This window comes from Squalius cephalus (assembly GCF_949319135.1).
Source record: "Squalius cephalus genome assembly, chromosome: 7".
Classification (NCBI taxonomy): Eukaryota; Metazoa; Chordata; class Actinopteri; order Cypriniformes; family Leuciscidae; genus Squalius; species Squalius cephalus.
The window spans coordinates 35,898,153-35,911,103 of record NC_137128.1 but is presented as its reverse complement, the minus strand read 5'-3'; the positions used below and the strand labels follow the sequence as shown (position 1 = coordinate 35,911,103).

At 41.4% G+C, this 12,951-nt stretch overlaps 1 protein-coding gene across 2 annotated transcripts in view; it reads left to right on the top strand.

Moving 5' to 3' along the window:
• Positions 1–10,327, top strand: part of epha4a (eph receptor A4a) — a 37,183-nt gene extending 26,856 nt beyond the window's left edge. The window contains exons 8-17 of one of the 2 annotated variants that reach the window (XM_079876085.1): positions 330–441; positions 2,776–2,834; positions 3,479–3,592; positions 3,749–3,934; positions 7,156–7,217; positions 7,326–7,535; positions 7,817–7,966; positions 8,069–8,262; positions 9,094–9,252; positions 9,614–10,327. In XM_079876085.1, coding sequence (XP_079732211.1) covers positions 330–441; positions 2,776–2,834; positions 3,479–3,592; positions 3,749–3,934; positions 7,156–7,217; positions 7,326–7,535; positions 7,817–7,966; positions 8,069–8,262; positions 9,094–9,252; positions 9,614–9,728 — 1,361 coding nt within the window. In that variant the 3' untranslated portion in view covers positions 9,729–10,327. Of the gene's footprint in view, positions 1–329; positions 442–2,775; positions 2,835–3,478; positions 3,593–3,748; positions 3,935–7,155; positions 7,218–7,325; positions 7,536–7,789; positions 7,967–8,068; positions 8,263–9,093; positions 9,253–9,613 lie in introns of both variants that reach the window. The other variant, XM_079876084.1, reaches the window with a different exon arrangement.
• The last annotated feature ends 2,624 nt before the right edge of the window (positions 10,328–12,951 follow it).

The following is a 12,951-nucleotide window of genomic DNA, read 5'->3' as shown; positions in this document are numbered from 1 at the left end:
CCACAATTAGAGACTCATGTTGAATTTTAGGGTGGATCACCCATTCATCCGGAAACTATTTCTCTAAAGTAACATAATTATAGCCTATGTGTATGTTTTCCTTTTCTTTACGATAGTTTCTTTGTTTGCTCACTACAAAGTCACTGGTATTTTTAAAAGCACTTTAAAGCAAACTCTGTAACGACTGGAATGTTTTCGAGCTTTGATACTAGGTTGTTTCAGCAGCTTAAAAGAAACAAGATTTGTTCCTCCCTGATGAAACTAGGCTGACAAATTCAATCTGACACTTTAAATGAGAATTATACATTAATATTGTTTTTTTCTCTTAGTTCCCTCTCCCATCATCGGAGATGGTGCTAACTCCACCGTGCTGTTGGTGTCTGTGATTGGCAGCGTGATTCTGTTACTCATCTTCATCGGAGTCTTCATCATCAGCCGCAGGTAAGCCACCCGTCCCAACTGGGTGTCAGTCGTCTCACAGATACTGTCTGAAACAGGAAGCATTCCTCCATCTCTCCCCGTCCCTGTGGGCGTCTCCATCACCTCTCCCTCACCCTGTCTGTCATCCTGAATCAGACTTTCTATCTGTTGTTCTCCTGCTGTCTTCCCCTCTCTCTACCTGTCCATCAGTCTGGTTCTCACGGCTCTTCCACCTTCTCTTTCCCGCATTTTCGCTCTTTTTTTTTCCTGTGGTGTAGCTAGTGGTATTGTGACAGGCCTTTGGCAGCTCTGCCTGATTAGTCTCCGCTGTGCTGCTACGGGTCTATGTGCCATGTGTGTCGGAATCCGTAGGGAACACGTACCATTCCCAAGAGAGCTGAGACGCACGGCAGGACGGCATATGTGCGTCCGTGTACCGTACTCAATCAGAGCAACTGTCATACTCCCACGGGCGAAATGTCATGTTTGCTTTACCTTAATCAAACAACTTTTTCTTGCCAAACTCTCAGCCAGCTACGCTCTTACTCCATCACGGTTATCATCAGCTACGTTTCCCTTTCTGAAGGCCTCCTCCTTTTGTGTCCGATCTGAGTTTCCCAAGACCGAGGTTAGAGTGTCTATTCTTGCAGTGGTTGACATCGTATCATTATCAGCCGAGATAATTATCTTTGCATCCTCAAAGTACCCGAAAGAGAGCCATCACCCTCATTCAGGGTGAAACTAACAATTTGAGCTAATGAATGGGGCTTTTGTTTTGGCCAAGCAGCCATTAAGCACTTCCTCAGTGGAGCCCATCAGTGGGAGATAAGCCTACACCTCACGAGTAGCTCTCACCTTTGGCCTGCTCCTCTCTACCTCGAGGGGAAACCAACCGCTCGATCGTGGAGGCGAAGAAGGGGGGTTACAGCTCTGCACAAAGCTGTGACGTTTATTGCTTCTGTACTTGGATAGCTCACCTGATAATCTCCTTGTTCCTAAAATAAACGTGTACTGGCTGCTCGCGCTGATGGCAGGGCCTCCTCCAACGAAGCCATGGCCCCCTGCAGGCAGAGCTATTTCTAGCTTCTGCGGAGCACTCAAGCATTAAAGCCTGGCCCTTTCCTCCTGTTCTACCTGTGGATATGCCCCTCTCCCTCCCCCTAACCTTTTCTTCCTTCAGTAGCCCCAAACCTTGGGATTCTTTGTCAGCGCCAGAACGCACTAGAAAAACAGTAACAGCAGTTGTGCATTCCTGAATGAGCCCCCCTTTCTATATACAGGCAGGTGACCCCATCCCCAGCAGGGAGTCTTGGATTTGGCAATGTCCTGGGCGGGGTTGTTATCTGTTCCATTGCCTCTGTTCTGCCCCCTGCTCCCATGTAGAGGGGTCAGCGGTTGACCCTAAGGGGTCAGCAGGTGATAGGGTGAAATGGTAACTTTGAAGGTGGCACATTCTAGATCCTTTATGTCATTGTGGACAGGCTGAGATTGATGTTTTAGAAGAGGGGGTGGGATGGTTTTAAATGGAATTTTGTTGCCATTTTGGCCACTTGATGAGTTTGTGTTTACTCATCTGTCATTCTCTCTACCTCATTGCTGTTTGCTCTTTATCTGTCAATCTCTAAATGATTTTTAGATGAGAGGCCAGTGGAGTTGGTTCGTGAACAGACCTTCTTTCTGTTTTGATGATGTAGTCTCTCCCTCTCACTCTGTGCAGCCTCATTGGCTTTACAGATTTTTACAGCCCAACTTTTATGGAAAAGGTTTGAGGTTATTAAAAAGTTTCACCTACTACATTGACTGGCCCACCGTGTCTCACACATATGCCAGTTAGTCCGTGTGTAATTCTTGAACAAATGTTTCAGGTGATTTCTCTGAGAATTTTTCTTTTATTTCTTATAAGTGATTGTTTCATATATCAGGAGACTTAGAGAGCTCGGTTATGTTTCTTGTTATAAATCTCAGATTTGTATCCTAAAGTGCCTTAGTATCTGAAAATCTCAGATATATTCCCATTAAAGTGTCTAATAACTTGTATGCAGAACCACTGTTTTTTATTATTTGTTTTAATAATAACTAAAACATTCATCACCAACCTCTGAAGGTCAACAGCCCGCTTTAGGAGGTGTTGTAAAAATAATAAAAAGTCAAATAATTTATGCAAAAATATTAAGTTAATTTCCCTCGCTGACTTTCACATTGCTCACTTCTGCGATCTAAAAAAATCTGAGCACAGTTTTTGACATTGTTGAATCTCAAAGAATTAATTCCTGTTTGAAAGAAACCAATGAAATTTGTGATTGTTTTTTTCTTCTTCTGTGGATTAAAGTCTCTCTCATCTCTGTATGTTAACAGGAGAAGCAAATACAGCAAAGCCAAACAGGATTCTGATGAGGAGAGACATTTACATCCAGGTAATGCAGTGGCCACATAAACAAACACAAACATTAAGTGTAGCGTCAGTTCTGGCAGGTCACGTTGGTCAAGCTCGCATCAGCTGATTCGCGTTTCTCAGGAGCTAATTAAATGGCGAAATTCAGCAGGCAAACCGCATTATCTCACAAGGAATAGTGCAATCGGGAATTTAGCAAGAGGAATTCATTCCCCACAAGGATTTCACCTCATTCATTCAAGTTCGTGAACACGAGATTCGCCGCATTGATCATAAGTTGCCTGATTTGGAAATGACCTCTGTCTGCATTGCTGCTCGCATTGCTGCATTATTGACACAGGACTCGATGTGATTCACTCTCCATTCATCTCTGAAAGTCTTCATGAAGCTAAGCTATCAGGTTATTGGCAACATGCTTGTTGCTAATGCTATCCGTGTTGCTTGATCTTATCTAGTCGTTTTCATTCAAATGCTTGTTGGTTGTATAGGAGAAGAGAAGGTTTGTATGTTCTCAGTGTGGTGGAGGACAGACAGAAGCCAACAAGAGAAGGAGGAAAATAGAAAACAGATGTTGTATATTCATCATGTTTTCTGTCTGCCAGCTATCCTCCCCTCCTCTTCTTTCAACCTCCTAACATGTAGGCACCTCTATTCGTTTCTCCACAGGGGTCCGGATCTATGTGGACCCCTTCACCTACGAGGACCCCAACCAAGCAGTCCGTGAATTCGCTAAAGAAATTGACGCCTCCTGCATCAAGATTGAAAAGGTCATCGGCATTGGTGAGCAAACGACCTGCTGTTTTCCTTTCCGTGTGTCTCAGACTGAGTGTAGCTAGACTGTTAAAGTGAAATGTTAGCCCACCGTTCCAGAGATATCTCATGGGTCATTATGTACCGCTTACATTTTTGATTCAAGCCTGGTTTTTCCGTTTAAAGGAGAATTCGGGGAGGTGTGCAGTGGCCGTCTCAAAATGCCTGGAAAGCGTGAGATCTGTGTGGCCATAAAAACCCTCAAAGCAGGATACACTGACAAGCAAAGGCGGGACTTTCTGAGTGAGGCCAGCATCATGGGCCAGTTTGACCACCCCAACATCATCCGACTGGAGGGAGTCGTCACTAAATGTGAGTCCTTTGAGTGTTTAAAATGTGAACAAGCTACTCATTTACTTTGACCACATCCTTTCAGACAGATTTGTTCTGGTTTTGCATATCTTTTGCAAATCGTGACCTTGTTGATTCAAGCTGTGCTACTCTGCCTACAGCCATCTTTCATGAAAAGTCTTTTTACAAAGTAATGCATGATGATTTTTGTAGTGTTGTGCAACAGAAATATCTATATGAAGAGTTCAGATGCAAAAGCCTCTAAGTGCCTTCTGAAATTTTCTTCTAGAATGATCATTTTTATCAAGCTCGTATATTTAAGTTCAGCAATTTCCCTTAAATGGCAATGAAAATAACCTATTAATTGTCATTTAAGTGAAATTACTTAACTTAAATATACAAGCTTGATAAAAAATGATCATTCTAGAAGAAAATTTCAGATGGCACTTAGAGGCTTTTGCATCTGAACTCTTCATATCTTCTAAAGTTTTTTAAAGAATATATTTAAATTGTTCTTAAATAAATTAAATTCAATCTTTTTCTTGTTTTAAGCATGAACCTCCTTAAATTATGTTGGATTTATACTTTGCAATGAAAAAACTAACTTCAAAAATAAATAATGGAAAAAAAAATCTTATGCAATTGTGCTTCTCACAAGGGCGAAAGAGATGTTTACCTATTTTTACAGAAAAAAAGAGACAAAAATACTTGTTAAGAAAATTATTGTTTGCTGTGTTGTCAGCTTATTTGGCCACCCATCGAAGCTCTGCTGTAGAGCTGATGGTTTTAATTTCTTTAGGTTTTCGACTTTTTCTTTGAGTTTTAGCCATCTAAAGCCTTTGCCTGAGAATCGGTCCACTTTGCTTCAAACTTGTTTACTGTTGATGCCTGCCTCCTGTTAGCATCTTAAATGCCTTTTGGAACCATGCTGAAGGAATGACGCACTCCCTGTTCCCCGATTTGATGATAAATCAACCCTGTCTTTTGTAATGCACCCTTCCCACTACCAGAACGGAATCTTGGCTGACTGGCAGACCTGACATCAAACCTTTTAATAACTCATTATTGATTGAAAGTTGACTCTCTCTCATATGTGTGTTTAAGAAACCTCTAGAGTGTAGTTGTGGCCGGCCCTCACTGTGCATAACAAATATGCTGAGGACCTGGTGTGTGTGTGTGTGTGTGTGTGTGTGTGTGTGTGTGTGTGTGTGTGTGTGTGTGTGTTTTCATGTGTATGGAGCTGTGATTTGCATTTGATGGCTTTGCATTTGACAGCTGGACTGAAGAACACCCTTAGTGTCTTCTCACGCTGATGGCTCTTGTGCTGTCTGGCAGCTCGAGAGCTCTAGAGAAACACAAAGATGTAGATTTTTTTTAGTTTGTTTTGGTAGACTGCATGGAAGAGAGCTGCATTCATATGCAGGGGCTTCTGCAGACATGTAACAATCCCACAATCCCACTGAGTCACATCTTTTCTCCAGACAGCCCTGGCAAATCCCCATCCTCTCTGATGTATTAGTGAAGACAATGCCAACAGATGGGTTACACACAGAGAAAGAGAACAGAAGTGAAACAGAGAGCAAGACAGAGACATTACAAGGACCAGGAGAGAAACCACTCGTGGAAAAATAAATGAGGGAAATTGTTACACTCAACTCTTGGTTACAAGAGCCAAGTGCCATTTTCATTGAGTTTGTTTACTTAGCAAGTACATTAACTTGACCAAATTTAATTTAATTTAATTCATCTTTAATTTTTTTAGGATGGTTTGAGATGAAAATGCATGATACTGTACAATGTGATCAGAACTTTTCCTATAACAGGGCTGGTGTTGCAGAGCCAGCTTAGTGTGAAGCGTTAGAGTGCTGTTTATTATTATCAGCCCTTCTCCCATAATCCTTAGCATGGCAGAAGTAGTGTCTTCAGGAAAACTGTTATTACAAACAGACTATGGCTGCCCTCTCTCGTAGCCTACGCCTCCAACTGGGCCAATTAAACCTGTTAAATAAATTACTAATGATGTAGAAATTGTCCTAAATAAATAAAGACAAAATGCCCCTAAGCCTCTGAGAGCGGGAGAGAAACATGATGCCAGCCGTCTCTGTAGAAAGCTTTCACAGACGGGCTTGGTGGGCGCAGTCTTTTATGCGCTGGCATTAAATGCAAAATTGTATTTGCATAATGAAGGCACCGCTAGAACACTGCAATGATTCCTCTGAGGTGAAGTGTGTGCGTGTGTATGCGTCTGTGAGCGGCTCTGTGTAGGTGTGTGTGCGTGTGCCATTGTCCTCTATTGTGAAGCCATTGCACTCCATCCTTTTGGCTCCATGAGAGGGCCTTGCGTTGCCATAGCATTGCCTTGTCTCTGTACTGACTGGCAGGTAATGTGGGAATCCAGTCCTGATAGCCTCCAGCAACGGCTGCATTCAGTAAACAAACTCACACAGAAATCCCACTCGCAAACAGGAGCGAAGAGGAAGGGGAGGGGGGGGGGGGGGGGGTGAGGAAGGAGGGGCTTGCAAACTAACACTTTAGGGCTTGATTGGGAAGTGGCATTCAAATGTGCTGATGTGTGCCTTGAGTGCATACGACTACAAACAAAATAGAAAATTTTGCATTTTGATCTACTTTGAGTTTTGAATCACTATTTGACTGTTTTTGTTCTTGAAGACAGGTGATTTAAGCAGATAATTGGTTCAGTACCCAGATTTACCAACTCTGATTGGTTCTGAGTAGGGCAAACTGCATCCAATCAGGTGCTATTATGTAGCTACAAAGGATCCGCTGGCTTTAATGTTGCTTTCTGAACAGAAATCAGATTTCCAACTTGGAAATTCAAGTGAAGGTTAAGATTAAGCTAATTAAATGCATCCAAAGATTTAACATAGACATACACTACCGTTCAAAAGTTTTGGGTCGGTAAATGTTTTTTAAATAAGTCTCTTATGCTCACATTTATTTGATAAAAAATAATTTCGTTTTCTATTTTAATATATTTTGAAATGTAATTATTATGGCAAAGCTGAATTTTCAGCATCATTACTCCAGTCTTCAGTGTCACATAATGCCACATAATATGGTGCTTGATCTTATTATCAATGGTGAGAACAGCTGTGGTGTTTAATATTTGAGTGGAAACTGTGATTATTTATAAATCTATTTACTGTCACTTTTCACTTACATGCTATAAAATGATAAAATGTTAATTTATTCAAATCTTTTTTTTTTATTTCTCCGCGCAGGTAAGCCAGTTATGATAATCACTGAGTACATGGAGAACGGATCCCTTGATGCTTTTCTCAGGGTGGGTTTTGTTTGTGAGTTTTTTCAAGCACATAATTTTGACCCAGCAGTTGTTTAGTACTGTATTGGCTTAAACATCTTTTAACTATGAATGTTATTCCTTCCATAGAAGAACGATGGGCGGTTTACAGTAATTCAGCTGGTGGGCATCCTGCGTGGTATTGCTTCAGGAATGAAGTATCTGTCTGACATGAGCTACGTCCACCGTGACCTGGCGGCACGAAACATCCTGGTGAACAGTAATCTGGTGTGCAAAGTGTCCGACTTTGGCATGTCTCGAGTTTTGGAGGAAGACCCAGATGCTGCTTACACTACCAGGGTAAGTCTGACACCTACGTTTGAAACTCATTTGTTTGTACTTGTGTTTGCAGCCCTAACTAAGCTTTTTAACCCATTATCTTCAACATTTAACCCGCATGTATGTGGTTGTTCTTACAGGAAGTGTTGTAACTTTTCAAGTAGTATAGAAATGAGCAAACTAACCCCAATATTGAGTGCAAAGCATGTGTGTGTGTGTGTGCATGCGTGTGTGTGATTAACCTCGATGCATGTGTTTGCTATTTCTTTTGAAAGGAAATAACAGGAACCTATCAATCACAGGGAGGCAAGATTCCTATTCGCTGGACCGCCCCTGAAGCCATTACATACAGAAAGTTTACCTCCGCCTCCGACGTGTGGAGTTACGGCATCGTCATGTGGGAAGTGATGTCATACGGAGAGCGGCCATACTGGGACATGAGTAACCAGGATGTAAGTGTTTTATAAGTAATGGACGAGGTTGATTCAGAGCTTAAATGTTTAAATTTACCGCTGTTGTGTTTAACTTCCCGTTTGGATCCTTCTCTATCTCAGGTGATAAAGGCAATTGAGGAAGGCTATAGGCTGCCTCCACCCATGGACTGTCCAGTTTCTTTGCACCAGTTGATGCTGGATTGTTGGCAGAAAGAGCGCGCTGAAAGGCCAAAGTTCAGCCAAATTGTCAACATGCTGGACAAACTTATCCGCAACCCCAACAGCCTGAAAAGGAAGGGAGGAGAGATAGCAAGGTAATAAATTAAATCTCTGTCACATAAGCCAAAGGGCAACATGCACCTATTTTTCGAGGGTGCACCAGTTACAGTCCTGGTGCACTTCTTTTCATGTCTGAGATGTTTCTATATCCGTTTTAGTTTTTTTTTGTTTGTTAAAAAAAACACTTTTTGGAAGTTGCCAATAATTATTATATGAATTATTATGATAATTTGTACAGTTGATTTTTTTTTTTTTTTTTTTTTAAGTTGTATTTATAATAAATAAATACAAATCCTTACAGTTACAATAGGGTTTCAGTGCTTCGCATTTTTTTTTTTTTTTTTTTTTGGAATGCAGCCTCCAATATATATATATTTTTTAAATAATATAAGTTGCATTTGTTATTACATAAATTATTTTGACAAAAATATGTCAGTATTTTTTGAGAGAGTATCTGGTTTAAATATTTAAAGTTTGATGTAAAATGTTTATGTATAATTAGTTTTTTTGGAAGTTGCATCCAATTATTATTGTTATTAGTGTTATTTCATTATAATAATAATTTCATTTTAAAATCCACTTGGCTCAAAATCTTTGCTCAGTTTGAATGGGCATGCCGCTTCTCATATAGGCCAAGTTCTTGGGTCCAGTCTCCAGTGATTACGTTGCTGTAAATGTGTTTTCAGCTGTGGCACATAAGTGCATGTTAAACGCATGACTGGCAGTGTTATATAAACGTTTTCCAATGAAGTGATGCTCACAGCAATAAAGTCTTTTATAGTTCTTTCATACGTTGTTCAAAGTGGGCAACACATAGCCAGCCCAAGCTCTTGGGGCTCCTAACTAAGTCTTTTCTCCTTTTCTAGACCCAACACCACCCTCCTGGAGCCCAGCAGCCCAGAATTCACATCTACCCTGGGATCAGTTGCCGATTGGCTGCAGGCCATCAACATGGAACGTTACAGAGACAACTTCACTGCTGCTGGCTACACCACCCCAGAGGCTGTGGTCCACATGACACAAGAGTGAGTCACGTGACCAAATAATGGGCACTATTAAGGTGTTAGGAGATGCGTGATGTGTGTATGTTGGCTTCGGGCATACTTTTGACTAATACAAGGGAAAGAAACCCAGCTCTTAAATCAGCGCTCAGGGACACACGGTCCTGACGTATGGGTTCAGTAGTCACATGTCCGTGCAAAACTCCTGTAGATGCCAACGAAGCATTGAGAACTTCTACTTTGGCATTCAAATGTTCAGCCAGGATCAAGTTCTTAGATTTCATGTTAAAAGCAAATTAGGAGAGGGACAAAAAAAAAAAAAGAGTTTGCAGAGAGAAAATTAAACATGTTCTCATCAGCTCTGTCTTGTTTTTCATTGGAACAGAGACATGGCCAGGATAGGGATCTCCTCTGCCGCACATCAGGATAAGATCCTCAACAGTGCACAGGGAATGCTGTCCCAGATGCAACAAATGCAAGACAGGATGGTTCCTGTCTGAACCCATGGGATCAGAACACACAAACTCGAAACATACTTTTGGACTTCTTTTTTTATTTTGGTTCTAAGAAAATCCATTTACCTCATCCATGCACTTTAAATTAAATTTTGGGGGAAAAAAATAAAACAGAAAACAATTTCAGAGGAACGATACAGCACTTTTCTTTCAATAATGCCATCCCCGCGGCCGAGTCAAGAGGATCGTCCCGCGCTGTATTGATGCTCTGGATATGATTGTAGGAAACTTTTAATTTCAGTGAAACTACGAAGAAGTTTCTCTGTTCATTAATTTGATTTTTTTGTATGTATGTGCCTGTAAGTAAATGTATAAATAGTACTGGATTTTTGCCATTTCATGGTTACTTGAGTCAGCGGCACCTGGCGGGAATTTAACACACAAAATGGAGACGTCGGAGATAGAGATTATATGCACTCTTTACCGCTTTTTTTCCGGGGATTTCACAGAGGCATTCATCTTCCAAACGTCCACAATGGAAGACCAGTTCTGGAAGGTCTCCAGGTCTCCCCACCCTCAGAATGGAATATCTGTCTCCACTCCGCAATTCTCCACACCGCTCTGCTTGGCCTGGGTTGGAATAGAAAAATCGGCCCTCAGTTTACATCTTTCTCTCTCCACCTCGGTCTCCACGGTTTTTCCCTGTTCAATCCATGCCCTCTCTCTCCTCGCCTCTCTGTCTCCGGAGACCTTTGGCGGGCCGTGAAATCAACACATGTCTCCCTTACTGGAAGTTCCATCAGAGCTGAGCTAAGGTAAGCACAAAGTAACAAGTTCTACCCAATGTTTATGGGATCTGCTCTACTTCCTCTCTATCCCCTACAGTTATTTATCCGCTCATTAGTTGGGATTAGAACCAGTACCGATGGACACAAGGGATATATATTGGTGCTGTTTGATGGGATGAGCTCAAAATGAAAACAGCGCCAACGATGTAAAATGTGTTTTTCCCAGACTCCCCAGCAACAGAGCAAACAGAGCAATTTCAGTTTCCATACTCTGTGGATTACTTCAATTAATGCTGCGTTTGTGTGTTCTGGTCTGTTTACAGGACGCGCTTTGAATCCCTGAATCATAATCATTTTCTATTCTCTCTCTCTCTCTCTCTCTCTCTCTCTCTCTCTCTCTCTCTCTCTCTCGCTCCAGAGTCACCTTCACACATCTGCTCCGCAGTGATATCCTTGCATCCATTGCGGTTTCAATAACTACATTTACTTGACACCGGGACAAAGGACTTCAGTTCCCATGATTTTCAGCAAATGCTGAACGCTTCCACAACTGGAGACTGAAAACATGACAAACAACCCGAGGAGCGGTTTAGGGCCCTTCGGTTGTCTCCTCAGAGATTCGATGAGCGATATAATGAACATTTTCATTTGGTCTCACTCTTGACAGGAAAAACTCTCCGTTCTCACTGCAGCGTGTTGCTGTTTTCTTTGAAGGATGACGGTTTGTTTTGAGGCGCATACACAAAGGACAAGAGCACATGATGTGTGCCAAGACTGCAGAACTTTGTGGTTGCTCTCTGGAGACCGACATACTGGATTTGTTTGCTATATACATACACTAAGTCACTGCTGTTCTTCGCTTCTTACCAATGCTGGAGATTGTAACTAAAAAACACGCCACATTTATTTGGGTCCTTTGACTCAAATGAAACTATTTCAATGCTAATTCGAATGGTCTGAATGCGGACTGCAAGAAGAGGCACGTTATTTGTACCTAAAATAAACTTATTACAGAAATGTTTATAAAAAAGGGAAAAAAAACGTAACATTTCAAGTGTGCTCTGTTTCACGTCAACCACATCCATCCTTCCAATCTGAGAGACTTCTTGTTAATGTGACGCATTCTCGTATGAAATGCTTTTGACTTTGCTTTCTTCCTGTTTCATCTTTCGATATTCCCTCCTTACCTGTTTAGGACCTCTTTGGAATATGCAATGAATGTGAGAGGAGAGAAATTCAATAGAATGTACCGTGCCAAGTCTCCTAATGTAGTTTATTCCGAAAGAACACTAACAATTCACATTTTTGCCCAGATGATCTAGACATTTTAGGTTAAGGTTGTGCACAATTGTGTCATCGTTTTCCCTCTCTTCCATTTTTTATTTGATGAATTTAGGTACATGAAACGTCATTTATTTATGGTCTTTTTTATCTAGTTTGTAAATTGTAAAATAGAGCTATGAGAGAAATAAATGATTGCCAAGTGCATTGTTATTAATGTCTAAAGTGATTTATGTGGCTAATTCCACTAATTCTCCGAAACGGATTGCTGGAAAGGTATTTGGATGAGGAGTCTGATGAGGTATTCTCACATGGAGAGAAATGGATCCTGTGTTTATAGCCACATAAAGTGGCAGCCGAGGGTGAGAGCGGACAGTTGGCTCCAATGCTGGTCACATATTTCTATTACATTTTGGCCGCAGTTGAAACGAAACGGTCGAATGTGGTGGTATAAACAGGTTTGCCGGTCTTGCCAGTAGCATTCAGATTATTTTGAGTTTCCTCTTCTCCTTTTCACCCATCATTCCTCTCCTCGTCTCTTTCAGCTCGAGCTTGGAGTGAGTGTTTGTGTAAACGCTGATTGGGAGTAAAAGCAGCTTGGCAGGGATAACCAACACATTAAAAGCGTATCAAAAAAAAGAGGAAAAAAATGAGAAAATTCGCCCCCGAAGAACAATTTCAACAATCAAACCGTATTATGGTTGAAGCAGCGGCAGAAGAGGGGGCTGCCCTTGAGTGTCTGCGTTTCGTCAGCCTTTCTTTTTTTTCCTTCCTTTTTTATTTCTTTAAACTTTTTTTTTTTCTCCTGTCCTTTCTACACTTTGAATGGGCCGTAATACAGCCGCTTTGGCACGGTACGCCTGCTTAATCAGTAAACATCTGTTTCCCACAGCCGTCCCAGTCGCGATGAGGGCTGATTGTGGAAAGCCTTTGATAAATAAAGGAGGGAGGGAAAAAAACGAGGAGAAAACGTAATTTTAGAATCCCAGAAAACCCTGCCGTGAGCCAAGCAATGTTTTTCCTCTGACAATCATTCTAATGAGAGATGCATTCATTATGCATGTATTTAGACGCCCGTCACCCAGGAAAAAAAGAAAGGATGTAGCAAAAAGAAAAAGTTAGAGGAATTACACTTTGCTCAGGAAAGACTCACCAGCCTGAATCTGGTTGATATGTAATGAGGAAGAGAAACGGCATTC